Here is a 27,644-nt window from a genome sequence, read left to right on the forward strand (position 1 = left end):
TTCTTGTGCTACTAGTTAAAACAAAAAAAACCCTCTTCTCTGCAGAGAAGAGCCATGGATCTTTGGGATTTTCTAATACTGTTGTCAGATACTCCTACATATTGTACAACCTGTCACGGGGTGTCAGCTCCCTCTGCTACAAAACCAGAGCACAGAACACAGGTGAAGCTGCTGTGATATTTATGGAAATATCTGTATGGAGTAGTTGGTCTATATCAAAGTGTGAGACTCAAAGGTGTGGCTATGTGCTAAGTTGGCTATAAAGTTTTGTGGTTTTTTTCTCTCTGCTGCTGAGTCAGTTTCAAGGAATTACAGACTTCCCAAACCCTTGTGCATATCTTCCTGAAATAGCCACTAGCTGGTTCTTTTAGTCTCTGTCTTCCCTAGGCACTTGATGATACTCTTGAGTTGGGAGAATGGGAACAAGGACCTCTCCAAGCAAAACAGTGTTTTCATTGGCCTTAGGACTCCAAAAGGGAGGTGTGCGTAGACACCGGTGCCAGGGTGTATGATCTGTGACTGTCCTGTAGTGCAGCGATGGCAATTCAGTCAACTGCTGTCAACATGTTTGGAAGTTAAGGGACTGAATGGGAAGCCTCTGATACAAGTTTGCCCTCCTTCCTCTTTGCTATAGGAGTCTCCAGAGGTAAAGGCTGACTGCATTCCAGTCAACTGTTGCCACTTTGCCTGAAGCCTGTCTTATAAGTAGGTCTCTTGATTTGCCTAGCTGTTTTGTTTTCAGAGTCTGAGTTGGTTTAGTTTCACCAGGAACTGTTGGTTCAGCAATACTTCTTCCTCATGAATAGAAACCAGGTTGCGCCATACTAAGGGGAGGTGTGGTGGTATTGTGCTTTCTCGTCAGCTTGTGGAGCATCCTAATGCTCAAAGCCGAGACCTTAGGGGATTGCCCAGGTGCCCTGGAAGAGGGTGACCCTTGGAGCTGCTGAAATAAATAGCCCTTGTAATATATCAGTGAAGCTTGTCAGTGGCATCTTTGAGAATACTGTGCTTTACAGTGAATCTATTCACTTATTAAAAACTTGTTTTCTCCTCACCAATACAGGATCTCAGTCTACCCAATGGCACACCTGTGGACACTTCCAGCCCAGCCTCCTCCTCATCTCTGCTCAACAGACTGCAGCTGGATGATGACCTGGATGGGGAAACTAGAGACCTCTTTGTTACTGTCGATGATCCCAAAAAACACGTGTGCACAATGGAGACGTATATCACGTACAGGGTTACAACAAAGGTACAAAGCAACATTTTCCTTTCTTAGTTCTTTTCTCTTTGGGAATTTTTTTATGGCATGTTCTGGACCTCTGTGCCTTGCATTCTATTTTCTTATCTTAAGGAGAAGAACTTAGTGTCTTTCAGTACCTTATGAATGTGTTGAAGGTGTGACTTCTCTTAGCAGAACTGTTACTACTTCATTATATGAAACTATGCAAAACTTTTAACATGTCAGCTTAGATTTTTGTCTCTGACTTTTAAATAGAACTGTTCGTAAACTTGCAAGGCCAGTTTCTTTCACTAACTTGGAAGTTTGTTCATGTAAAGTAATCTGACACCCATTTGGTTTGAGTTACCTCCCCTGAAGGAGAATGTGCCTTGTTGTTGATCCACTGTTAATCATATCACATTTTGAATCTATCCTTTTCTGAAATGCTTTAAGCTTGTTGCTTTAAGTGTTTACCACACTTCCTCTATCAGCCACTATCAGATCATCATAATCTTGATCCTCATCTGTAAACTAGCTTCCATGCAGCTGTTGGTACAGAAGGCTGTATAGCTGCTGCTAAAGCTAAGTAGCCTAAGAATGAGATTTTTTTTCAGCATGTGTTGTAGTTCAATCATTAATGCAATCTAACGACACTGATAGGAAAACTGATCTGAAAAGTCTACTGCACTCACAACTGGAATGTTGATTTCTGTTAACTACCTCATTCTCAGTTGCATCAGCTCCTAGGTGATGTTGACATCTGTTTTGGGCACTTGTAGTTACCTAAGGCAGAAAGTGTTCACTAACTTCACTAGGAATATACTTGATCCACTTGTCTGAAAAGATTAACATTCCTCTGGCCTACTTAGATGGCACTATATACTGGAGAGAATATTTTTCTTTGAGATAAGGAAGCCTTTACAGGCCACAGATAACTTTTACTCAAAATGTCTATTCCAAAGTTCCACTTTCAGGCTGCACAGGAGAAAATGTGGTTTCTCTAAAATAGTAGCTACCTCTTACTGCACGCTTAATGTAGGCCTGTCATTCTTTGTTGCTCTAAGAGTCTTAATCTTGCAATAAATGCTGTATCTTAACTACTAGAAAATGCTAAGAAGTATTGTAGGAAACTTTTTTTCTACTTGGAGCAACTTAGCCTTCAGCTGTTACGTGGTCAGAAGGAACAAGAAGCACAAAATGCGACGCAACTTTCCACAGGCAAATGGCTAAAATTGGCCAAAGTTGTTTCTCCCTTAAACCAAGACCCGACTATTCTGTCAAGATAAAACATCTCTATGCAGTGGCACCCTAATAATGTTCCTCTGCTTGGAACCTGTGTTCATACAAGGGTTCCTTTCCTTCTTAAAGCAGAACTCTGGAACGTGGGTAATGTATTTACCATATTTAGATCAGGTGTATTACCCAGGAGTGTCTTTTTTAAATTTAAAAAACTCATCCTGTACTTCTGATTTTGTGTATCTGCCTACCTGTCTGTTAATACTTGTTTTATTTGGGATCTCACTGTAGCACATAAATCTGCTATATCATGCCATTACAATACTATTGTGAAACAGTGCATAATTTGTTCTTATCAATCACCATGAAAGCCTCACCTCTTCATGTTTATTATTCTTGTAAACTTCTGGCTAACCTCTAGGATCAGCACCTCCAGCACTCTCTACCATTGTTTAAAAAAAGACTGTTTGGAAGAGTAGCAGTATTAATGGTCTGACTCATTCTTGCCATACAAACAGGGCCTCTCTGATGCCAAGCTAATTGCCCAATCAGCCATTGTAGCTGAAAGCAGTAATTAAGCATTGGTAGAAAAGCTGCACGGGAATAATCCCTAGACAGTGATGAGGATGAGTGTTGATGTTTGCACCTCCAGGTTGTAGGTCAAAGTTCTACAGCAGACCTTGCTCCTGTCATCAGTGTAAGGCCATACCTTCCCACCACCTCCCTTGCACGCTTGCATGAGAGGGGTTTGAGACCTGTAAAGGACTGAACGGGTCTCTATGATGGCTCTGAATGAGGAGGCAGGGATGGCTGCTTTTTTCTTTCTCCACTGAAGAATGGTACTGGAACCTCGAAGGTTTGGATAAACATAGGTCCTAGAATGAGTTATGCTGAAGACTTCCTTGCTGTGAAAACCATCATCACTAGGTGAAAGAGGGGAATGTAGTTGCTAGTGCTGTAATGTGCGCTTGTGGCTGTGATGGGGCACCGCTGTAGGGAAGATTGTAACCTGACCACAGTCTTGCTTTTGTGTTGTGTGTTTTTTTCTTTCTTTTGAAAGGTCCTTCATTGTAAGAGCAAAAAAGAGAAGTCTTGCAGTATGCCCCAGACTTCTCATCTACTGATACCTTTGTCAGCAGGTGGTGGTGGCAGCTGAGGAAGGGTCCACAATATTTGGTCCCAAACAATGGCTTGCAGGGAAGCTGAGAAGAAAGCTTAGAGCTTGCCTATGCCCCTGATTTCCCAGCTTCCTAATAAGAGCCAGGTAGCATTCCCCAGCCTGTCTTCTGGATGAATGCATTTAAAGAACATAATGGGAATCCCCAAAATAATGGGGACAGTGATTCAGACATGGCTCTCTTGAGTCTTTCATTCCCTGTTTTCTTCCTGCTAACAGCAGCTTTCTTATACAGGGAGGCTAGTGAAACCAAGAAGACAGGTGAAACTTGTGCTGGAACTTAATTGGTATTGGCTGTGATGATTGAAGTGTCTTGGGTGTTTTGATGATATACCTTTGTGCTCTTCAGATAGACTGATGTGCACTCTGGAGGGATTTTATCAAGCAGCTCTTCCTGAGGAGGGAGGGGGAAAACAAAGTTTACCCTTATGTTAGGTAATCATCTTTCCAGAGGGAAACCTAAGTAAGTGTGCTTCTAATTTCACTTTTGTTGTGCTTTCTAGGACAGCAAGGCCTTCTTCTGTGCCATTTCTCATGGAGGTCTGAACAGCTGTGTGCCATTCCTCAGTCATGCAGTTGCTCTGCAGGCTTCAAGGGGGATGCTTTCAAATCAGTCAATACTGAAATGGAGGTCTTGTTTTCTTTTTCGTGTCCTTTTCATCCTGCTTCCAGTGCATGTATCGGGTAGATTACCTGAGCATATGAAACAGCTTGATCCCTAGAGAGGAGCAGGTATAAGTGCTATGATCTCTTTTTCAAACAGGAAACTATGAACTGCTAAGAACACCAACCTTGCTCCCTTCCCCGCCTCTGCCATTCTCCTCTTTTTCTAGTTGAAGATTTTGCCCCAAACGTAAGTAGTAACATGGAGGAGAATCCACAGTCAGGTGTACCAGGTAAGAGACTAAAACTAGGGTACAAAAATACTTCCACACATTCATCACAGGCTAGCTTTAGGTTTGGCTGCTAACTCCTTTCAAGAAAGACAAGAATCTTACACAAGACAAAGACTTCATGATTGCCTTAGTATTGCCTCAAGTCAAAACTATTCCAACAACTGAGGTAAAAGTGTCTGTAACCCTGCCTGCTTTCCAGCAAGTAAAACTGAGCCCAGAATACTGCAGTGCTGACTTAGTGGAACTCTGCTGGAGCCTTCAATAAATCCCTGGAAATGTCTTGCCCATTACTTTTCGGGAGGTTGAGATCTGCCACATAAGTTTCTCAGCTTCCTTTGGGAGAGACACGTGTCCTTGCAAGATGAGATTTTTGGATCCTACTAAGAAAGCAGGAGGAATTCAACTGTGTCAAAAACACAGACATTTCACTTCCTGTCCCTGGACCATGGCAAGATGGTCTTCTCTTTTGTGTGCAGTCTGGAAAAAATAACTTCTGCTAAGCTAATGAATAGTTTGATCTGAGATCCAAATTCTTTAAGTGTTAGTGAGGTGTGGATAAAACCTTGAAGGACCCTTATGTTCTGTCCAAATAGTCTTTGAAAAGCTTATTTGCTGTCTAGATTTGACAGCCCATACAGCAAACACCGAAATGCTGATGTTTATGATGTATTTTCATCTGCCTGCCTCTGAGGGATGGAACCTGATATATGGAAAACTTTGAAAGTCTGCTTGTGATGTAAAGGCACCAGGAGCAGTTTGCTAGGAAAGAATGGTAACTAATGTAAAGTTTGTGCACTAGGGCTTATCCTGCTTTCCTACTTCGAGACTAAATAGTACCTACACAGTTTTCCTTAACTTTTAGCAGAATACTCGTTAATAAGGTTCTCAGCACTAACAGATGGGAGACTTCACCTTCACCCTCATACTACAGGCTAAGACGCTGTTGTGTGTATAAATCGTGATTACTCTCATTCACTCACTGTCTGATGTCTTTTAAGAGGCCTTTTCCCAGTGAAAGCCAGTTCACAAAAGCTCTCTCTACTACTAAAACATTACTTTTTTTTTAATTTCAGGTCATCTCCTGCAAGGCTGAGGTATAACTGCCCTATTAACAGAACAAAGTGGTCGGCACCACTGGTTGATGAGGGCTGTCTACATGTGCATGAATTATCTTGTTCTAGCATAACACTGTTCAGTCTCTTACTCAAAACAAGTGAAAATGGTTCATTTGAAGTCTCAGAAGTTTAATTTATAGAATAGCACGCTAACATGTTAAATAAGCTGGTGTTACTCTGACGTGTAGCTGAGTAAAGCCCAAATCTGCAATGAGTATCTAGGTCTTGGTAGTGCCTCATCTACAAACACAACTGCTCCATTGGTGAGCATTCATTACAGTACTCCATGAACTAATGTGTATAACTCTTACTATAGCTAGCAGGTCAAAGGGAGGAGGAGATGAGTTTGATTTCTTCCTGTCTCTCTGTGCCTTCCTTTTCTAGAAAACCACACACTTTCCTAGGTAATATCATATCAGCATGCTGTTTATAGTATACTAGAGCTACTGTTCTGTTGATAGTATGTTAAGGCTGTTGGATTCCCCCTAGAAAGAGATTTCTGGCATACAACTTTCACAGGATCCCCAGTGGGGATTGGTGGGAGTAACGTGCAGTAACTGAATAGTTGGAGTCATCCAGAGAGCAAGTGAAGAGGTGGATTGCATTTAAGGGCAGCTACTTGGTTCTCTCCAAATATGTAGCAGTTGCTCTCAGTCTGGAAGTAAATACAAAATCTCTGCTGGAATTTGGCAGGTGGTTGTAGTGGCTAGCAGTAGCAAAGCAACCTAGTGCTGGACTCAGTGTCGGTTCAAAGCTAGGCGAGCTGGTGCGTTCCCCAGAATGCAGTGATTTTGTCTAGCTGCAGACACGTCGTGTGCTGGCACTGGAGCATCACCTTCATTGCAAGATGGTCTTGATGCTGCAAATAACTAAGTATAGCTCTCTAGGCTTCTCTGTGAGCTGTGCTTTTGAGTGGGACATAATGATAAGGGCTGTCTACCTTCCAATCAGGGCTACTGCAATACCAGGCTCTTCAGCAGAGACTTCTAGTTGGTACACAGTTTCATTACTGCTTATAGACAGCTGCAGTATGTGCTGTGCAAGCAGCCCCATGCAGTCAGCTTTCCAGGCTATAGACTGTTTGAGGACTGGATAAAACATTTGCCAGCAGTTTCTCTGCATGCTTCCTTCTGTGTCAAACTTGTAATGGCAAGTTTAACTCCTTTCCCTAAAGAATGAAAACTTTGAAGATTTAACTTAATGTACTGATATCTCTGATCAGGCGTACACGAACTTAATGTAAACAAACTTGTTTCTTCCTCTCAGAAATCAAGAAAAACAGTCCTTTAGCAAACCTAGCAATGGCTTATGTTCTAATCTTTTTAGCCTTGAAGGAGTGTAATGAGCCTCTCACTTCTGGAATATGGGGCAGCGGTGAAACATTTTTTCACTCATGGTTAATGCACCACATAGAATAAACAAGTCATTAAATATCTTTGCTTTTAATTCTCGATGGCTAAAATAGTCTTGTCCTTGGAATGAAGATTTCGTACAGCATTCCCCACAAACTTGTAACTGCCAAGAGATTAACATGGTGCACAGTACTGTCCTCTCCACAGACTCCTCCCATAAAGTTTATCTGAGCAGAACATATAATGAAGTACGAACAGATCTTAAGAGCACATCAGCTCCAAGTAATCATTTCTCTTATTGCTGGCTTTCTCACTGCTTGAAAGGCCAGAAGATCCTTCTCTCATGCTGGCTGCAAACACCATTTTGGGTATGGAGTCCCTGTGCAAGGCTTGTCTGGCCTCACTCTTGCCAGTGATGGCTGTACTTCATTTGCTGCTAAGCTCTGAAGTGAGAGGTTTCGGTGCACACTAAGCATATCCTGTTCTTCTTTTCCAGACCACGCGAGCAGAGTTTGATTTGCCAGAGTATTCTGTCCGCCGGCGGTACCAAGACTTCGACTGGTTGAAAAACAAGCTGGAAGAGTCTCAGCCAACGCATCTCATTCCCGTAGGTAGTATGCAAGAATCTGCTATGAAGGATGGTTCTGTATCTGTCTTCCAAGAGTGATATTTTGGTGATGTGTCTCTTTAGATTTAAATACAGTACTTAATTCTCTTCTAGTGGAGTGGGAAGAGCTTCCCATTCTTGACTGCTTATGAAGCTCAGACTTGTCTTGGGTGGCACACCTGAGACATGAGCTTTGGCAGCCTCCTGTAGGGCAATATGCACGGTGACTACATTCGTTGTGGCTTCATCTGTTTGCTCGATTATTACATCTAGATTTCCAAGTATCTGAGACTTACGAAAAGCCACACAGGTACTTCAAGTCATAGTCTCAGTCAGTTTTCAAGACAGCCTTTTGAGCTGGTTTTAAAGACAGTATTTTAAAACTATTTGTGCTAACATTTAATAGCACAGACTTACAAATTTTGGCCTCTGTCTTGGTAGCTCTTGCATACCTTCAGTAAGCAGAAGTTTAGCTAATGAGATTAGCTAAACTACTGCACCCCTTCTTGTTGTTGAAGCTGGGAGTCTGACCACCTTACGTGATATAAAAAAGTTGATACTGATCTTCAGCAGTCTGTTCTTCATGCTGCAGAAGATGTGAAAAGGTAGGGAGCCTGTGAGATCACCACCATCAGCTCTTTTGAACAAAGAAATTCAGGAAGGCCTACAGGAGGTGAATTGTCAGGGAATAGCAACACTGCTTGCATATCAGCTTGTCCATCTGGGGTGGGGGGGAAGTTTCTCTGCTGTCCCTCCCTCAGCAAGGACTAGGCTATGTGAGAAGCATTGTTAGGCTGCCCCATGGTAGTGAGCTATTTAAGTCCTTAATTTCTCTGGGACTTGCCTCTAAGTGGAATAATAGCTCAGTCTCTCAAAGATAAGAAATACTTCACAAAATCATGTGACACCACTAACTGGCAGGAAATATGTTTACTGAGAGGTAGGGAGAAGAGAGAGAGTGAGCTTGCTGGCCTAAGGTGGAGATATGAGATTAATGTGTTAGCTGCCCAGACCCTCTTTTCTCCCTCCCTGTTCTCTCAACTGCTGGAACTATCGAGGTTAAGTTTCTACAGATTCTTGAGTGTACTAACAGGCTGCCAGTCCTGCCTGAAGGCTGCAAGGCAATAAATAATAGTCCAGTAGCAGAAGGTGAGTCACAGCCAGGGAATCAAGCTGCTTTGCTGTGACCTGGAATTCGTTGCACACAGAATGGCATATTTGGCACAAGTAGCTCTAATACTGGACATGAAACCAGCTGCAGAACAAGGCAATCTCTTAAATGCCTCTCTTCCAGAAAATCTGGAAGCATAAGGATGCACTGCCCTCTTTTATCTGTCTGTGCCCAAGTTAGCAGTTACGGAATTTCCTATTAATCTCCTCCATGCAGTGGTATTGCAGGGAGCTTGCTGAATGCTTTGTGTTTATTGCCTAGAAGCAGATGGGGAATAGAACCTAAAGGCGGCTTCAGGTGCACTGTGACTCTACTATATTCTGAAAGGATGTTTCAAGCCAATCTAAGAGTATCTGTTTTTGTCACTGGAGATACTGCAATCCCTGGAGGCCTTCTGTCTAACAAAATACCAAAAGGGGGTTGTCTTCCTAATCTCGGTATAGTGACTCTGCCTAAAATCTTCCTGTAACAAATGATGTGTTTTCTTGGTGCAGCGAGTCATGATAGCCTACACTTAAGAGCACAAACTAAACTGAATATGGGTTCCTTTTCACCTCTCTGGTTACTGATTTTTACTTTTTTAAAGTGATGTGAGACATTTTAATCTGTTCTTTCAAACAACAGTAAAAATGCTCTCAGATCTGCCTCTAGAATAGAAAGACAAGCCTAACATGGCCAAGGATCTTGTCTTTGGATGGTGATGTTTGGATACTTGAAGCCATTTCTGGCTGCAGTGAACTCTGCTTACATATCACAGCAGGGAAAAGTAGACTATTAAGATGGAAGACTATACTGTAGATAAGTAACACACAGTTAAAGCAGGGTATCAGTTGCTAGCTGTGTGTACTGACTACTTGGGATGCACCTCCAAAGGCCTAAAATGTAAAGGACTATAACTCCTGCTATAGCTAAAACCTGGTTAAATGGCAGAAGTCTCTGTAATAGAGGTGTATCCTTCTGAGAGTCTCAAATGCTCAAACTTTAGTGATTATTCAGTGCCGGTTTGCATCTGTTTGATTGAACTAGGGTTCTTTAAACTAGTGTTCCAGCTTGTCCTTTTCCTCCTGCGTATGGTGCTGAGGTAGGGACTTCCTAAAGTATAGAGTCCCAGCTAAAGTTTACAAAACAAGGGAAAAGAGTTTCATCCTCCCTGAAGACTACTGTACTATGCATTATTCTTCTGAAGAAGTCTCTAATTAGAGTGTACTTTACAGTGGTTTAACTAGAATGACTGATCTGAATGCTAAGCATAATAAGTCTTAAATTACAAGAACTAAATGTAGTGGTCAAAATGTAGCTGTGTTGCAGCTAAGTCACGCTGGCTGGTCTTTTTTAGGAGGTACAATCTTCATGTACATCCCCCATCAGCTAGGGTATGGTGGGAAGGGCGTATGCACACACAATTTTTTTTTCTTTGAATTACTTCTGTCGCAGATTTCAGATAACAAAGACTCTTTGCAGAGGAGAATCCAGATTCCTGAATTGGATGAAAATGGCTGTCATTGCTAGCCTAAGAGTAAGCAGACTATCTGTCTGGGTGGACTATTCTGGACACAATAAAATGTAAAGCACAATTTAAAGACTGCTATTAATCTTAGAGTCCATGCTGTCCTGAGAGAAGAAAAGCAGATGTAGTGGTACAGCTGAGACTAACCATGCTGAAGCTTAAAGAGTTGTCTTCCATCTGAAGCGGTACTTTGAAGTCTGGAGTCTAAGTGTAATAGGAGGGACGGCAGAACTAGCAAGTCTGGAGGCAGACTTGGGTTTATGTGTTAAGCTGAACTGTAGACATGAACTGGTGGAGTTGAAATAGGAGTACGATGAAAGAGTAGGTATGTTGGCAGACCTTTGTCACTTACACAAACATGCTCAGGAGTGATAGGTATGATAGATGACTGAGTGTGCAAGTGCTTCAGGAAGGCTTCAGCCTTGACTACTTGACCATTTGCTGTGTCAAGCCTGCTCATGTGTCTTTGCTTAGTGTGGTGGTATCACTAATACTATCCGCCTTTCCACAGAAGGGCCCTGTCCAGGAGCCCTAAATTGTTCAGAATGGGGAAGGAAAGAGTAAGTAGAATTGTTAAATTTTCTGAGTTTCCTTGTACTGAGCAGCCTTGCTTCAACATCGGGGTGTGTGTGTATGTGCATTGCTATAGTGAATAGTGTGCAGTTCTGCTGGCATCTTCTTTAGAGTTGGAGCTTGAACATGGGTAGCAGTAGGGGGAACACCCTAAGCTATGCTAGAAGTACTTAGTTTGAGTACTGTCTGGGCTTTACTGGTGTGGCTTTCAGCTGAAGCCACTCGGTAGAATTGCTAGCATGAGGCCAGACCGGCTAAAGGGTAATTCAGAGCAGGGCTTGCATCCCATCTGATGTATGGTTCCTGTTAGCAAGCATAACACTTCAGTTCCTGTTAAGACTGGAGTTTGATTGCTTTTTATGTTTCCAAAGAGCAGAAGCAAGTTTTTGGTCTTTTGAATCTTGTGCATTTTGTTTTTCTATGACAGCCTCTTCCTGAGAAATTTGTGGTGAAGGGCGTTGTTGATCGCTTTTCTGAAGAGTTTGTGGAGACAAGGAGGAAGGCATTAGACAAGTTCTTGAAGAGAATAACTGATCACCCGGTGCTTTCTTTTAATGAGCACTTCAACGTGTTTCTCACAGCCAAGGTAAGCCAGTAATTTCCAAAGTCAAGTCATTCACAGGGACAACAGAATAGGCACATTTGCAGTCTCTTTTGAAATGAAGGTAAAAAGGCATTAATAAAACTACATGTGCAGGTCAGAACTTCCCCTAAAATAGGAGGGAGTTGTTGGGGACCCTGAATGTTGTGTGGGACAGACCCCTGTGTGTGATGACCATAGGGGTTCCCTTTGCTTGAAGGGAGGGGTAGTCTGCAGATTTACAAATTCAGTTCTCCAGACCTGCTTGTTTTGTATCCATGTGTCTAGAAGATACTCCTCTGATGCAAGAGAGGTTCAGAATTTAGAAAATTGTAGACTTTGTAAAATCCTCTTCTGGGGAGGAGGGAAGTGGGGGAGGAGGAGAGATCTCTCTTGCACAAAAGCTTGCAAATTTCTTGACTTTTTTCTTGTCTGTGCCTTCTATACTGCTTGCACTTGTTGCCCTCAAAACTAAGCATGAAGACCTCATTCTTGTTTGTTCTCAGTCAACAACTTCATGCTGATCTTCTATGTGACTTATACAGCAATGGTGCAATTTTCTTTGGCTGTCTTTTGAACTGCATTTTAAATAAGACTGGAAGGACCTACAGTCATGCTTGGGTTTGACCTGATCAGTGAGGAAAGCTGTAAAAGTATGTCTTTCCAATGTCACATCACACTAGCTCACTCAAATGTGACACAATTTGAGCTCACTTCAGGCTCGTGCTCTGCTTGCTGGTAATGTGAGACTCAATCTCCAGTTCCCTTTTATTTCCCCTCCATGGTGAACTTAACTGCTGAAACAAGCCAGAAATGCAGAATTTGTTTGGCACCTTGATAGGTGCTTGTTCTGCTTTTCAGTTGTCAAAGCATGATGCAACTTTCTTAGCTGCTTTGTCGTCATCTTCCACCCCTGTAAAAAGAATGGTAAGGTCTTTATCCTCAGCCCAGGGCAGGGCTTGCATTGAGAATACAGAGCATCCAGGGAGACTGAGGGAGGAGGAGACATGTTCTTCTGGCTGTCTGTAGTGTTGGAGCTTGCTGTATTGCAGCAGTGAGGTGTCACTACAGTGTGCTAGGACTTCAGAACTTAGTTACTGCAGGAAGTCATGAGACTACCTCATGGTTGAAAAAGAGAAACGAACCTTTCTTCAAGTTCCCTGTTTGGACCAGTGACACACCAGGATGTTTGAGAGAGTGCGTGAATAATTTTGAGTTAAAGGGTCTTTTTCTGATGCCTGCTTGCAGGTTGTGCTTCGGACAGGTGGAAGGCAAGAGTCAAGGTACTGCTGCATTTGAACGCAAACATAATTAAAAAGTATAGTAGCTGCTAAGATGTCAGGTTCCCTTAATCAGACTTGCGTTTGACTTACACATAAGTACTTGGAAAAAATGCCATAGTACATGTTTTGAAGATGGCTGTTGTGTTTTTTGAAAGAACACTAAGCTTTTAGTCTAGTCTGTAATACCACGTCTTGATTCTTGACCTTTACAGCTCTGCTTGGTTTGGAAACACCTCTTCCTCAGGCTGCATAGGATAACCTAGTTATAGCTGTTAAGCTTGTTTTGAGGTGTTGCATAGTGACCCCTGCTGGAAGGAGTAAAATGCTAAATGGGTGGTGTTTTGCCTAACTAAAACCGTTTTTTTCTGATGTGCTGTCAAGGTGAAATCCTCTGAAGATTGTAGGTAAACAACCTTGTAACATAGGTTGTCTGAATGTTGATTTATGCAAACGTGTAAAGCGCTGACAAGGAAGTTTAAGCTTTCTGTGCAGGCAACACAGCTACATCTGACCCAGCCTGAGCTGCAGTCTGTCTTGCAGAGAAGCTGTGCTAGTCTCCCCATGCTGTGCTTTTTCTGTGTAGAGTCTTCCCCTGCTTCCTATCTGACCAAACAACTGGTGTGAGGAGGCTGCTGACCAAATAGGCATGCAATATGTAGCTCTAGGTCATTAGAGCCAGCTAGTGCCTTCGCATAATACTGGTATTGTGGGCTATGACTTAAAAGTATGTGTGGATGAATGGCATGAACAGGATTGGTGGAAACAGGGCTGTGGTGACAGTACAGGAGCATGGGAAAGTCTGGCCATGTGCAAAGGTGCACCACTTACTCATTTGTAGTGTACTTCATACCATTCTCCTGGATAGCTTGTCTCCATCTAGAGGAGGTCTTGAAACTGTGCTCAGCTGTACAACTTGTATGAAGTAAGGTTTTGTCCAAAGCTGCACGTCGCATGTAGCCTTTACAAGATTTGATCCTGACTGGAAAGTATCCTTCGTTGTATTAATTTTCCAACATGCAAGTGAAATATTTCTAAACTGTTTTTTTTAACTTTCTAGGATCTTAATGCCTACAAAAAGCAAGGAATGGCATTGCTGTCAAAGATGGGGGAGTCTGTCAAATATGTCACAGGAGGCTACAAATTAAGAAGTCGGCCACTGGAGTTTGCAGCCATTGGGGAGTATCTAGACACATTCTCTCTAAAGCTTGGTACCATTGACAGAATAGCACAACGGATTATCAAGGAACAGTTGGGTAAGGACACAAGGTGCTCTATCATAATACTTCAGTCTGAGTGCTCTGTATCTTGTTCTGGTTGATGGCATGACCAAGACAGCTTGCATCAATGATTCTGGCCTGTAATGAGCCACCCACAGAGCGAAATCTAATGCCTTTGCAGATTTAATACGGGCCCAAAGCCTAACACAGTATCTTATCTTAGCTTAACTCTCCAAACATCTTTTTAAAGTCATTCTTCTTGTTATACCAACCAACTTTTGGAATGACTTTTGGGTGAGGGAGAAACCTGTAGATTCCATCTGGAGGAGTAGAGGTGGAATTCCTAGATGAAGATAACCTTTACAGACCTGTCTTAGCAAGTCTCCAAGTTTTACGTATGTTTAAAAAAAAATTACCTCTACTACTGCACAGATGCAAGTGTCTTTGTATGGGAAGCTTGTAGTAACGGTCAGTTAAGCAGGAAGCAACTTGGACCTGTCACCTGTGCAGCCATAGAGCTCTGTCTGAAGATGCTAATGCAACATAAGACTTGATTCCTGGGGGAGTTAATGTTTGCCAAGCTTGGTGCATAGTTTCTCCTGTTTGTGAGTGTTTGCAGATCCTTGTGTCTCGCTCTTGTTCTGTTAATCTACCTTTCCATCTGCCTCTTGTAGAATACTTGGTGGAACTACGAGAATATGGACCTGTTTATTCAACCTGGGGAGGGCTGGAGGTTGAGCTGTCAGGGCCACTGGAAGGGGCGTCTGCCTGTATTGGGAACTGCTGCACAGCTCTTGAAGAACTCAGTGAAGACATGACAGAAGACTTCCTGCCTGTGCTTAGGGAATATATATTGTACTCAGAGTCAATGAAGGTAAGGAGAGCCCTGTGGCAGAAGATGCTGTCATTGTGTTTGCATGGAAGGGTATATCAGCAAGTTCATTCTTTTTAACAGCGAGAAGGGTTGGTGGTGGGAAGAGTGGGAAAGTAAATAATACATTAAGTAGGAGGATGTTTTCATAATCAAAATGAAACTAGTTATGTTTAATAGCAGGGTATTGCATGGGTAGCATTATCTGTCTGCTCTGCTATTCGGTCAGGCTAAGGCCAGTAATGCGAGGGTGCACACAAAGTCTTGAAGAGTTGCTTCTTCATCGGAGTAGCAGGTGGTACTCTATAGGAGACATCCTGTGGCTGCCTAGAGTCTTCTCTTTGAATTGTTAGAAAGTCAGTCATGGCTCAGCTCTCCACTACTGGGTCAGTGTCTGGCCCTGCAGAAAAGGTAGCATTAGCAGCTTCTATCACTTGCATGTGGCAGGATTTGGTGGCTCCTTTTAGAACCACGTGTCCAAATGACAGACACTGCTTCCTCTCTCAGCCCCATACCCTTGGCAGGATGTGTCTGTTGTAAAGTTCTGTGAAGTTCTTCATACCAAGTAACTGCTGAAAGATGTTGTTCTGTGACTCTTAATCTAAGAACTTGATATTTTACTGCTTATGTGGAAGTAATAAAAGCTACTTCAATGCAGTTTTTATTCTCTTGAAGTTAAGGAGCATTGGTGGTCAGTCCCTTGGATGGGGAAAAGAATTACTGAGTTAACTGCACTGAAAAATGAAACCAAGGACTCTAGTTCATCTGTGAGGGCTTTTCACTACATGCTTACCACATGCCCCTGGTACAGTATGTAATAGCAGTCCCTCTATAGGGCACTAACAGACAAATTCCTTCTGAGTACTTTCCACTTGGAACAACCGTTACAAGGCTATGATATGCAGTCCTTTAAAGATCTAATAGCCTGTTGTAAACCTACGGTCTGAACATGGTAGTCCTTCTCCACCTTAATCTTAGTCATCCTGTACTTCTCAAACAGAATTGAAACACTTACTTGCAGATTTCTTTTCCCAGCTTCAAATAGCTGGTTGTATGGCTCCTGTCTTGCCTGGCTGAAGTATGCTTGCAGAAGGCTTTACACTAATTCTCAGAGTATACTCTTAGCTTTCGTAGTCATGGTATTGACCCCAGCATAAATGAACTGCATTTTCTTTACAGGACTATTAACACCCAAGTATTGCTGGAACACCCTGAGCATTAGCTGGAAGTCTTGACTCAGGGTGTTCAGACTTATCCTTATTCTGTAGGAAGGGGTTGGGTGTGGGGTTGTGTGTGTACTTACAAATAAAAAGAGCATGAGGCTAATGGTTAAAGCTTTTAGCCCAGAACATCTGGCTTTTGATGCTACAAATGCCATGAAGATGACACCTGAAGTGGCAAGCTGAGTTGGGAGAGGCGCTTTTCACAAATGTAGCGGGGAAAAATTTTTAAGCTAAAAAGCAAGGGTTTCTTCAGCTGAAGAGGTACTTCAGGCAGTTAGACACCACTTACCACAGGGAGAGAGGCATTAAAGACTTGCAGACAGACTACCTGTTAGCTTGGAAACAGCCCCATTCTAAAAGGGATTTTGTCAGATGATGGCAAAGACGCTAAGTGCAGTCTCCACTTTCTGGTCTTTGAGAGCACAGCTTTTTGGACAGGGTACTTGATGGAAGGTCAGCCTTTAGGTACTAGAAGTTCATTGCAACCTTGATAGCTTTCTGTTGCGCACTGTAGCCCAGGTATAGGTATGGGACCTTGATTCATAGAGCAATGTCTAGCTAGGTGAATGTCCCTCAGTAAGAACTGCCAGGTTATCTTCACTGTTTTAGAGATAAATGTTCACCTTAGCGTCTTCAGGAGCACTGTTATACCTTGGGGCGGGGAGAGCCTAAGGAACTGCACGTCTGGAGGCAAAGCCCAGCAGTTCTGGTTGAAACAAATACTGGCTGACTCCAGGGAAGCCCCATCTCGGGGTTTGTTTGAAAGATTTACAGAAGAGGGGAGCGGCTGGCATTGTGGGCATGAGTTAAAATGTGTGCTGGTAGTGTCTGAGAGAGACCTTTCTAAAACACAGGCCATGTACGAGATAGCCAGATGATGTCTGCAGCTCTGGTGTGGTGAGGCCCTTGTCAGCAAACGCGTGGTACCGCATTTTTTGCGGTACGCTGGTGTTCCCGGGGAGGCAAGTGCAGAGGACAAACTCCACTCTACATAATTCAGTGCTGATATTAAAATGTTATATGAACTCCCTATGTGTAACACTGCCAGAAGGGCTTATCAGATGATGCGATCCCCAGCTGTGTGCTTGGACATTACTTTTAATGCATGTTTAAAGCAAGCACTACATGAATAGCTAACTGTTTCTATAAAGGCGAGCAGTAAATAAGGATCCTTTTGTGAGGCCTAGTCATAGTAGGAAGCTATGTGGTGTACAAATGGCATAGGGTTGCAGTTTGAGAATGGAGGCTGGTGGCAAACTCCTGAAGCTCCTTCTGAGATACGGGCCAAGGTGAGATGTTTCAACTAAATACAAAATGGAGAAGGACCTGCCTCACTGAAAGCAAGCAAAGTCTTGCTTGTACAGGGACCAGTGGTGTAGTTCTGTCCCCAGATAACTGAAATGTGGTGTGTGGTTTTGTTTGGTGTTGGTTTCTTCCAACTTTTTAAATTTTTTTTTTAATTTTTTTTTATTTCTTAATTTTTTTTCCTCTAAGTGAGGCTTTAGCTAGTGGAAGTATTGCATGGGCTGTGGTAAGTCTGGGAATACTTGGTACAGAGCTTTTTGGAGGAGCTGCTGAAGCATTAATGCGTTGATCTACAACTGAGAAGAGATTGCCAGGAGGTGCCAGAGGAACCACTTCCTTTCACATATGGGGCAAGTTGAAAGGGAAGGCAATATTTTTCTCATCACTTACAGGTCAGCCATTAATGGGTACTTAAAGCTGTGTTCAGAAGCATATTGTTAATGGTCCACAGTGGATGGACCCAAGCACTTAAGGAGAAATAAGACACCTGCCCTTTGAATCTAGTCTGCCGATACCTGTTAGTCATTGGTTGCTCCTGGTGCAGATCCAGCTTACTGCGCTAACTCCAGGCTCCTAAAGGCTGAATGCAGTTCCTGGAGGCGGTTGTTTTTTCTGAGAAGAAACTTCAGTTGGCTCAGGTTCAAGAGCCAATACAAAGTAGAAATACCCGTTAAATCTCTCAGGCTTTTGTTGCATTGGTAACCTCAATCACTAAGGGCTATTCCACATAGCTGCTTAGGTTCCAAAAAGAATGGGAATGTTGTGGTTTTTCAAGCAAACGTGACCAATGGCATGCTTGCTTGCATTCCTTTGGGGGGAAAAAAGGGAGGGTAAACTGTTGAAGGTGAATTTCTCAGTTTTGCCCTCTTTTTTGGCCTAAACCAATAGCAACTTTGTGGATGGGGTGCCATTCCTATTTATCATGCACTGAGGTTTGTAAGAACATCGATTGCAATGTCTCCTATCTCTACTCTAGGGCAACTGCACTGGTGACCTTCCCTTGGCTTAAGAGGGATGAGGGGGAAGATGATGGTTAGTAGATACAGGGTTTATACATCTTTAATTAGGAAACAGATCTTGGCTAGACTGGCTTTTAGAGCTCCAAGAACTAATCTTTTAAACAGGTATTTATGTAGGCAGCAGTGCACATGACTAGTCCTGCTTTACTAGCCTTGTCTGAAACTGTTAAAATGACTCGTTACCCCCTTTTGACGTAATGGGGCAATTCATTCTGGGTGGCAGAAGGGAAGACTCGAAGCATGAGCTGGCCAAGTTTGCTTCAAGAGAAGTTCAGATTTACAGGTGCCTCAGCAGTGAGTGTTGGCCAACTTCCCTCTGAGCATTTTTAATAATAACTTTTGCATCAGCTGAGTTACAAAAAATTGCTAGTTGTTTCCTTGTGAAGACTGAAGAACTAAGTTGCCTGCTCTTGCACATACATAAGTACTGCTTATTTTTCAGTAGCATATTCTTAAAAAGACTAATTTCTGTGGTTGTTTTTGAACTGTAAGACCGTAGTATAACCTTAGTGGAGATCTTGGTTTGTGGATATAGTGCAAGATACAGATAGCATCTTTTGCTCTCTATTCTGACAATAATCTGTCAATAAAATGCTTACTGCTTGTGAAACTCACTCAGGTAGTTCAGTGTTTTTCCATGTAAATTGTGCTTTCCATAATTTTAATTTTTTTAATTAAACCAACAACCACACCCCCCAAACTGATCTAAAAGCAAAGCTTACTTTGTTACGTTTTTGTGTTAGAACAAGCTTGCTATAAAGGACTTTGAGGAGTCTTTGCAAGTGGAAAGGGAGATGTAATACCTTCTGTGGTGGCCTTCCTGTCTCTTAGCCCATGCTGTTTTCTGTCCGTTGTTTGAGAATATCAAAAGCTTTGCACTAGTCCTTGACAGACTTGATGCCTTTGTTTTATACCCTTTTCATGCTAATAATAGGTCAACTGATGAATTGAATTTACTTAGGGTTATATTCATGGTTACATGACAGCTTCTATCTTGCATGCCTCCAGCTTGTCCAAAAGTTGTATTTTATCTGACCCTGCCAGCTGCTGGAGAGCAAGTACTCTTTGTTTTTAAAGGCTACTCCCTAAATACTGTAAAATAGGACAAAGTAAGTCTGAAAGTCTGACTTCGGACTGAATTAGCACTTAAGCTGTACCACTTTGCAGTTTTTTGCAGGCTGGGGAGGGAAGGAACAAGAGGATCCCTCTCACAACTGTCTTTTCTCTTGCCCATAGAATGTGTTGAAGAAGAGAGACCAAGTTCAAGCGGAGTATGAAGCAAAACTGGAAGCAGTAGCCTTGAAAAAAGAAGACCGTCCAAAGGTTAGCACTTAAAACTACTCTACAAAAACAGCTTGGACTTACATTACATCCTGAGAAGAATGGAGAAGCAGCTTGCTTTGTCTGGGTCTGGTGGCTTCTTTGCAGTATAAGCAATTTCTGGCAGAAGAGAAGTTTGTTGTTGGCAAGCTGGTGTGAAATGAAGACCTAGGTACAAACACATATAACCTGTCTAGCAGCTTCTGTACTGCTGATACACCCCTTTCAGAGCAGGATGGCTCTGACCTGTGTAACACTTGAACAACATCCAGCAATCAGTTGGAGTGTTTAGTGACAAGGACTGAAGCAGTGGTAGAACAGTCCCTGGTGATGAGTGGTATGTCAGCTAGCTGAGTTAAGGTCCTAGCCCTGGCACTGCTGAACTGTATTGTAGGACGCCTGTTTTGACTGTGGAAGGCTCCATATTTTGCCCCTTCTGATAGGGAGCTCTTCTGTGTGACGCTGAACAGATGCAGCAGGTGTCACTGGGTAGCAGGTTTTGGCTGGGCTGCATGCACAAGCAAAGCTGTAAACTGGCGCGTGTCTGCTGCCACCTGCTTTCTGCATGAAGCAATGTGCAAGAGCCCTGTCTTAAATCACTGCCACTTCAACCAACAATGACAACAGGTTTTGTTCCCTTCCTCTGCGTGGGGTTTTTTGGTTCCTCTTCATCTTTGTGTTAATAGCTATTGGATGACTTTCCAGTATTAGGACTTACAGGAGGTTCACATAATGTCTTTTAATCTGAGAAGCTGAAGAGGACAGAGTGTAGAAACGCAAACCAGTATTTTTCTGGTCTTGTGTCTGTCACAGACTCTACAAATAGTGGTGTCTTGGGTATCTTGTGGTGCTCTTGTGTTTTGGTCTTTTGCCTGACCCACTGCTGGCTGGTGTGGTATGTACTCTTACTTCCGCAGTGTGACTTTGTATGAGCAGGTATTCTAGCAAGTTGTATGTGGGATGGAGGGAGCTAAGTCTAGCATATCCAGCAAGCCAGCTGAGGTTTCTAGACTTTTGACTTTATCAACATCTTGATGGAATGGAACTGCGGAACTTTGCTAATCTCTCACCTACTAAAAGGCTTTTGCATCTTGCCTCTCAGTGGGCTTATTGTGTAAAGCATAGCACTTAAATAGCTGTCCAAGAATTTTTTGAATACTTACACCTCTTCTCCAGAGTATAAGCATATCTTTTGGCAACTCCTTGTACCTTTTTTCCTAACATAAGTCTTTTGTGTCGTTAACAAGATGAAGTTGAAAGAATTAATAGAACTCCTTGCATGTTCATAAAATATTAGCTTGCGGTTTTCAGATCCTTTCCACCTGGACGGAATGTCCTCATCTGTAAGAGCTGGTAGCTCAGAGCTGTGGCTAACAGCACATCTTACAGTCACTGAGGTCTCCTGGCTGTGACTTGCTGGAAACTAAAAGCAGACAAGAGGGTCATGAACCGGCTTATGCAGTGAACAGCATTTGTGTTCCTTTTGGCACATTTAGCTGATTTGGCAGAAACTATGTTAATAAAAAAAAGAAACCCAAACCTTAAGGGGAAAAAAGGCCTACTTTTGAATCATGAAATGAGGGCCTATCATTACTGGTTAATGTCTTCCACTGGAGTGCATTCTGGTACTTGCTGTACACATAATCAGATTGGCTTCACAAGCTCCATCGGTGTCATTAGGTCGTTCTCACATTGGGGTGATCAGCTTAGAACTTGGTGGCCTATAAATGCAGAAGGCTCGTAGGGCTACTGTAAATGTCTGTCAGCAAATACCGCTCACAATGGTGAAGTTTACACCAAAAGCGTAGCGTGTGTGGTGTTTTTTAACAGTAGTGTAACAGTATTAGTGCGGAGTCTGCAGCCTTTCTGTTTCTAACAAGTACAGTGGTGGAGTGCTTCTTGCCATTTCTGAGCCACACTGGAGCTGGTTTTGCAGTAACCCAAACCACGTAGTGAAGTGCACGCATTGTTTCCTTTTGGTGAGATGAAGTCCACCTCTGATCAATTTTATTCTGTCTGCCTCAAGGCTTTGCAGTGTGGTGATCTATGGGAACAGTAAATATGGCAGTGCAGAACTGAAGTAGCAGGTGACCATATGTATTTACAGGGGAAAAAAAAGGCTTGTAACATATGTTTCCAGAGAGCTAGGAAGGTAGAAATAATCATGTACAGAGATTACTTTAAATGCTGGATTTGTTGTGCTTCAGGACCATTTGTTACTGTGTAGTGATGCTGTAGAGGAGTTTTAAAAAAGCGGACATGCTAAAAAAGCGGACACGCTTATGCTGCAAGTGATGCCATTTGCACTTGACCTCGCTAAATTCTAGATGGGAGGCATACTTACGCTCTGGTCTCTTCAAGAATTATGTGAAGAACAACAGATGTAGATGCAGAACTTCGTATCATATCATGAGGTGACCAAACTCCTGAATATACAGTTTTATGCTCAGTTCTTGCCTGCATATACGTATCTTCTTAGTTTCAATTGACTCAGCTAAAATAGTGATGGGCCCTTCTAGAGTGTATTGGAGTTTAAGCCAGTTGTCACTTGGTTTTGGGGTTGAGTTTTTTGAGCTATCCAAGTAGCTGAGAGCAGCCATCAGTAAGAAAGTAGCAACTTCCCCCAAAGTCTCATCATCTTTCTTCTCAGTTCCTAGTTGCTAGCTAATATTTAGTATCTCCACTAGTAAAAGAAGATAAAAGCATCAGTGTTGATGTTTCAACTTATGTCCAAATTTGATGTTAGAACTAGAATGTCTCTTCATTACCTTTTCAGTAGATATAAAGTGCTTAAAAGCTGTTAACTAACTTAAAATTTTGTTTCAGCTACTGAGTTGCAACTTCTGTTCTGGGAAGCTGCAGTTTTGGAAGGAAAGGTATTTACACTCCTGAACAGGACCGGTGCATGTGCAGACACTGCTTTCATGATGCCTGTGGAGACTTAGCTGGAGTTCATTGCAGTTATTCCTTAGTTAGAGCATACGTGACCCATTTGCTGACTGCTGGCTTGTCCCTAAACTCATACAGTCCTCTCAGCCTGGCCTGCAGGAGAACTGGCTGTGAGAAAGAACAGATTTTTTTCTTTTACGGCTTCATTGTGGTTTCTGATCCTGGCAGAAGAAGCAGGAAGCTGGTGAGTGCTTAGAAACTAACTTAACTGGATTGGGAAATCTTACGTGGTTTTGCTTCCAGACTTTGTGACTCTTTCTCTTGATAGCCTAGCCTTTCCCACTGAGATAGCAGAGTACTTATAAATATGATGCAAGGCATACTTGCCTTGAGGGGAGCATCTTCTAAACCTTCCAGCTACTGGCTTGGTAGTTCTTGTCTGAAGCCTAGAAGGGAACTTCACATCTGAAGTTGTAGCAGAGTGGATTCTGTGGCCAGAAGTATAGCTCTCAGAGAGGGTGGGGGAAGTGTGCAGCCACTGAACCCCCAAGTTGCCTGTAGTGTAAATCCGGTTCTGTGAATAAAGGGGTACTCAAATCCCGTGACTATGAAGGAGGTGTTTCCTGTGTCTCAGACAGCGTTATTGGAGAACAGATGTAGGACCGTCTCTGAGTATTAGTTGATGTAATACTTCAGTGATCGGCCCTAACCCACATCCTGGAGAAGAACCAGAGTTGATACTTTTCTGCCTAAATCGTGTACCTTGCCAGACTGCAAGGAAGTAGCACACCTCTAACTTCCTATATTGTTACCCATGAAAAGCTTCTCACGTAGTCTGTTCATCCTCTTCCTTCACATCCCTCAAAGAAAAAGGGAAATTCCTGAAAGTATCAAGTATGAGAGGAGCTACAACTCCACAGTTGTAGTTTGTAGCTACACTACAAACTTCTGCAAATGTTCTTCATTCCACCTTTTGCCTTTGCAAGTCGCAGCTTCCAGAGTGGAAGCTGACTTCTCGCATTGGTGCTAGAGCTCAGGGGTTTCCTCTTCTGAGGTCATAGGCTTAGTCTGCGTGGCCTTACAGGCTTCCCATCCGTGTGGACCGTGCAGCACAAGGAGAAGGGAGAGAAAAGTGTTTGTGGCTTTCATGCTTGAAGAGACAGTTGTAAATTGTTCCTGTAGTTGCCTGGTGGTATATGTGATGTTAGTTAAAACATAAGCAAAGAACACCAACTTCTTTGGCCTAAAGTGCATCTACCTGGGGCCAGTGACTACTGTCATAATCCATTTACATCTCTACCTAGGCTAGGCTGTCCTTCAAGATTTCTCCCATTGCTTATGTGTGATTACATGTCCAGTGTTGAGCCCAAAGGCCCATGAGCCAATCCAGTGATGATTGTCAGTGCTTCGCACTTACATTTTTTTTTTTCTGGCAGCCTGTAAGGTTAAAAGTGGAAGCTAGAAACTAGAGGCGTAGGGATTTTATTCTGCAGCCATAGCTGATCACTGCTGTTTATATACTATGGTCAAGAGAGAACACTGAGGTCTCTTATCCAGCTCTTAGGACAAACCTAAATGTTTGTTGTTTCATACACACTAGTGTAAATCGGGGAAATGCCTAGTGCGGCTGTAAATGGGAAGGAGGAGAGAAAGCTTCCTCTGGAGCGGTAGTCAGGCTGCTCAGTTTGAGAACTAGGAACTGAGCCTAGGCACCCAGCACTTACACCAAATGTGTTTTCCTCCTCATGTGCCTCTAGCAAGCTCTTCCTTCAGTCTGCCTCCATATCTGGCATGGAGATGGACAAGCACAAGTGCCCACCACTTCAAACAGCAGAGAACAAATTAAGCAATCCCATCTCCTCGCTGATACAGAATTGGGGCTTTTCTCCCTGCAGCCATAACTGCATTTCTTCAGGGTAACTACTGGACTGTTAACTTACCCTTTCCTCTGTAGCTTTGCTCAGTGAGGTTTGAGCTACATCAGCAGTCTAGCATTCTCAGTGACAGTTTCAGTCTTCGTTTCCTTTGCTGCAGGTACCCACAGATGTTGAGAAATGTCAAGACCGAGTAGAGTGTTTCAATGCTGACCTGAAAGCAGATATGGAGAGATGGCAGAACAACAAAAGACAAGACTTCAGGCAGCTACTCATGGGGATGGCAGATAAAAACATCCAGTACTACGAGAAGGTATGTGGCACTGCTGGAGCATTGGCAGGAGTAATAGTAGTTAATTTTCCTCTGAGGTGGTGATAATTCTTCAGGAAATCTTCACGCTGACTTGAAGAAAAGAATCTTGGACATCTAACTCAGTTCTCTAGTGCTGTGGCAGCTGCTTTTTGTCAGCAGCTTAGTGTAATCTATTAAGTTGCTGGTCATGCTTAAGTGATCTGCATGATACTAGCAGTCCTTTGCAAGGCAGCCCTGTAACAACATTTCATCCTGGATGTTTGTGTGTCTTACATTCTTGAATTGAACAAATTACTGAGCAGCCGTAGTGGTGATGAAAAAGACCAAAATTGCATGTTCTAGTAATACTACCAGACTAGAAAAATCCCTTGGTTCTGCCTTTTATGAACCAAACCACATGGGTTAACGTACATCCATGGATCCATATATAGATTACTCTTAGTATGCATAAAGTATTCTAATCTCTGTCCCCTTGTGCATGGTTCTGTCCCTTGTATACTAGTCCTGGAAATACCTAGCCAGGTGCCTCTGCCCTTATTCAGTGGTGCATGTGTACCTGAGAAAGGGCCTTGACATTTAACTGCATACACTGCCAATCTGTTTTTCATTCATGCTAGTACAATGCTGCCCAATGCAGTGGTTGATATATTAAACGCTGCTAGGCTTATGCATGGTGACATACTTCATCTTCTTGCTTATTGTTTTTTTCCACACCTACTTTACAAACTTCTTGCTGTCCTAGGTTACCTCTCCATGTAATATTAATATGCACTTCCTTTGCCTTTTCCAATGTCTGTCTTGTCAGTAATTCATAACTAGGCACACAGCACTTCCTTCACCCTGGTCTCTTCTCTCTTCTGAGACTGCTGTGGACAGGGGTATTAAAGACTCCACTGAACATCCAGCAATGCCTCTGCAATTGACAGTTAAACCTGTACCTCTTAGTTTTGCTCTTAGCTGCAGCAAGGAGGCTTTTTGGTAGGAAAGCGTCTAATCGCTTCAGCATACACTACTAGAAATGCTCTATTCACCTGCAGTACAGTCAGCAAGATTAGAAGGGAGGTGCTTGACAGTGACTTGTGGATATAAGAGCTGGTGATGAGTTTTCCCATTCTCAGTGTTTAATAATATGTATTCCACAGTCTATATTTGTCCAGTTTGACTTCTGGGTTGTACATGGTTGAAAGACAGTAATGATACTCAGCACAAGGACTGGAGTAAGTATATGTGTCTGGGGAAATAACTCCAAAGCATGGAGTGACTTTCTAAGAACCCAGAAGTTAGACTCCACTTTTATTTTACTATACCGGGTACTACTATTTCATCATGTGGTGGAGTCAAGTCCCAGAGAGGTACCGGAGTACACTGTGCCTCTGAACTACTTCCCTAAATGCGTGGGTTTTTCAAAGAAGTTTGCTGGAGGTGGTCTATAATAGCTGCCATTGTGTCCAAATCAGACCTCTCCCACAGTCACAACACAAAGATGTGAATTTCTACTAGCAACAGTTTGTCTGCCTAGCTGAAACCTGTGGTGTTCTTCAGTTTAGAAGAATCTAGCTTGATATTTGGAAATCCTGGGTATTATGATGACTTTTAATGGCTTGGGCCAGCTGATGACTTTGGAAATGTTTAATTTGTTTTCAGTGTTTGGAAACAGCAGCTATTCTTTCTGAACACTTTCTTGCTGTTTGAGATTCTGGGTTTTTTCCCCCCTTCTGTAATAATCTATAAAGACAAGGCTAGCCTTTCTTGAACTTGCATTCTGTTGGTCTGGAAGAGTTGGTCAAAAGTTACAACAACTGATGTACAATCCATTTTTTAAACCTTTCTTTCTTCAGTGCCTTACGGCGTGGGAGTCGATTATACCACTATTGCAAGACAAGCCAGAGACCAAATGAGAAGTACCTTCATGGACAGTCTAGCACTTCTGTGCTCAGTACTGCTAGACATACTGGAACTGTATGAAGGACTCCTTTTGTCAAGTTAACTGAAATGCCAGCTGCGCTTAGGCTGGAACAGACGCTCTGAAAACGATTTGAATTTTTTTCCTCACTTTCTGTGTTTAAACTGGGTATGTTTCATCTTTTTGAGTTATCTTGAATGGTTCCTTCTTCATCCTATGGAGTGATTGGGGGTTCATAGTGAAAGTGCACGGGGATCTTGATAAAAATTACCTCTAGTCTGGAAGGAACTGATGAGTGAAACACTAAAAAGATGAAAATAAAACTCTACTGCAAGGTGCCAAATGACATCTTTATTACCATTCTGTTTTGTTTGCTTAAAAAAAAAGATAATTATTCCTATGATACAGTACTCCCTAACCAATCCTTATTGCTTTTTTTGGATGGACAGGGAAGGGCTGGAAATGAATATTTTCTGTTTTGCTACTGCCCATATGCTTCCTCTGGATAAAATGGTTTCTGGAGACTTTTCTGTGTGGGAGTTGGGCTGGTCCTAGACAGAAAATACCAACACCACATGCAGATAGCCTGTGATGCAAGCATGAAATGTGGTTTTTGTGAGTGTGGCATGCTGTTGGTTCATACTGAGTATCTTTGTTTACCTTGGTGATTATGAAGTAATGTCAGTTGGCTGAAGTGTACTTGTGACTGACTTGGGGATCAAAATCAGCCTAGCTGCGGGAATGAGTTGTACAGTGGCTTTTCAAGGCTTATGGGAATGGTGGAAGCAAGTATTGAGTCTTTAGTGTATTTTCTCTAAAGCTAGCTCTGGAAGTTGCGTGGTAGAAGTCTCTTGGTCCATGCTTTAAAAGGGGTTTTTTTTTCTGAACTAGAGCCACTTTGGACTTGGTCACTTAAGGTGCCTGCTGTAGTAAAGGCAGAACACTGCTTTCTCTCCCCATGTTTTTTTTTGCAGCAGCCAAAAGCCAAAAA

At 42.7% G+C, this 27,644-nt stretch overlaps 1 protein-coding gene across 1 annotated transcript in view; it reads left to right on the top strand.

Moving 5' to 3' along the window:
• SNX30 (sorting nexin family member 30) overlaps nt 1–26,802 on the top strand; it is a 46,408-nt gene extending 19,606 nt beyond the window's left edge. The window contains exons 2-9 of the mRNA XM_059833687.1: nt 1,064–1,252; nt 7,495–7,605; nt 11,284–11,442; nt 13,777–13,972; nt 14,611–14,810; nt 19,591–19,677; nt 24,598–24,750; nt 26,589–26,802. Coding sequence (XP_059689670.1) covers nt 1,064–1,252; nt 7,495–7,605; nt 11,284–11,442; nt 13,777–13,972; nt 14,611–14,810; nt 19,591–19,677; nt 24,598–24,750; nt 26,589–26,648 — 1,155 coding nt within the window. The 3' untranslated portion in view covers nt 26,649–26,802. The remainder of the gene's footprint in view (nt 1–1,063; nt 1,253–7,494; nt 7,606–11,283; nt 11,443–13,776; nt 13,973–14,610; nt 14,811–19,590; nt 19,678–24,597; nt 24,751–26,588) is intronic.
• The last annotated feature ends 842 nt before the right edge of the window (nt 26,803–27,644 follow it).

This window comes from Gavia stellata, chromosome Z, assembly GCF_030936135.1.
Source record: "Gavia stellata isolate bGavSte3 chromosome Z, bGavSte3.hap2, whole genome shotgun sequence".
Taxonomy (NCBI): Eukaryota; Metazoa; Chordata; class Aves; order Gaviiformes; family Gaviidae; genus Gavia; species Gavia stellata.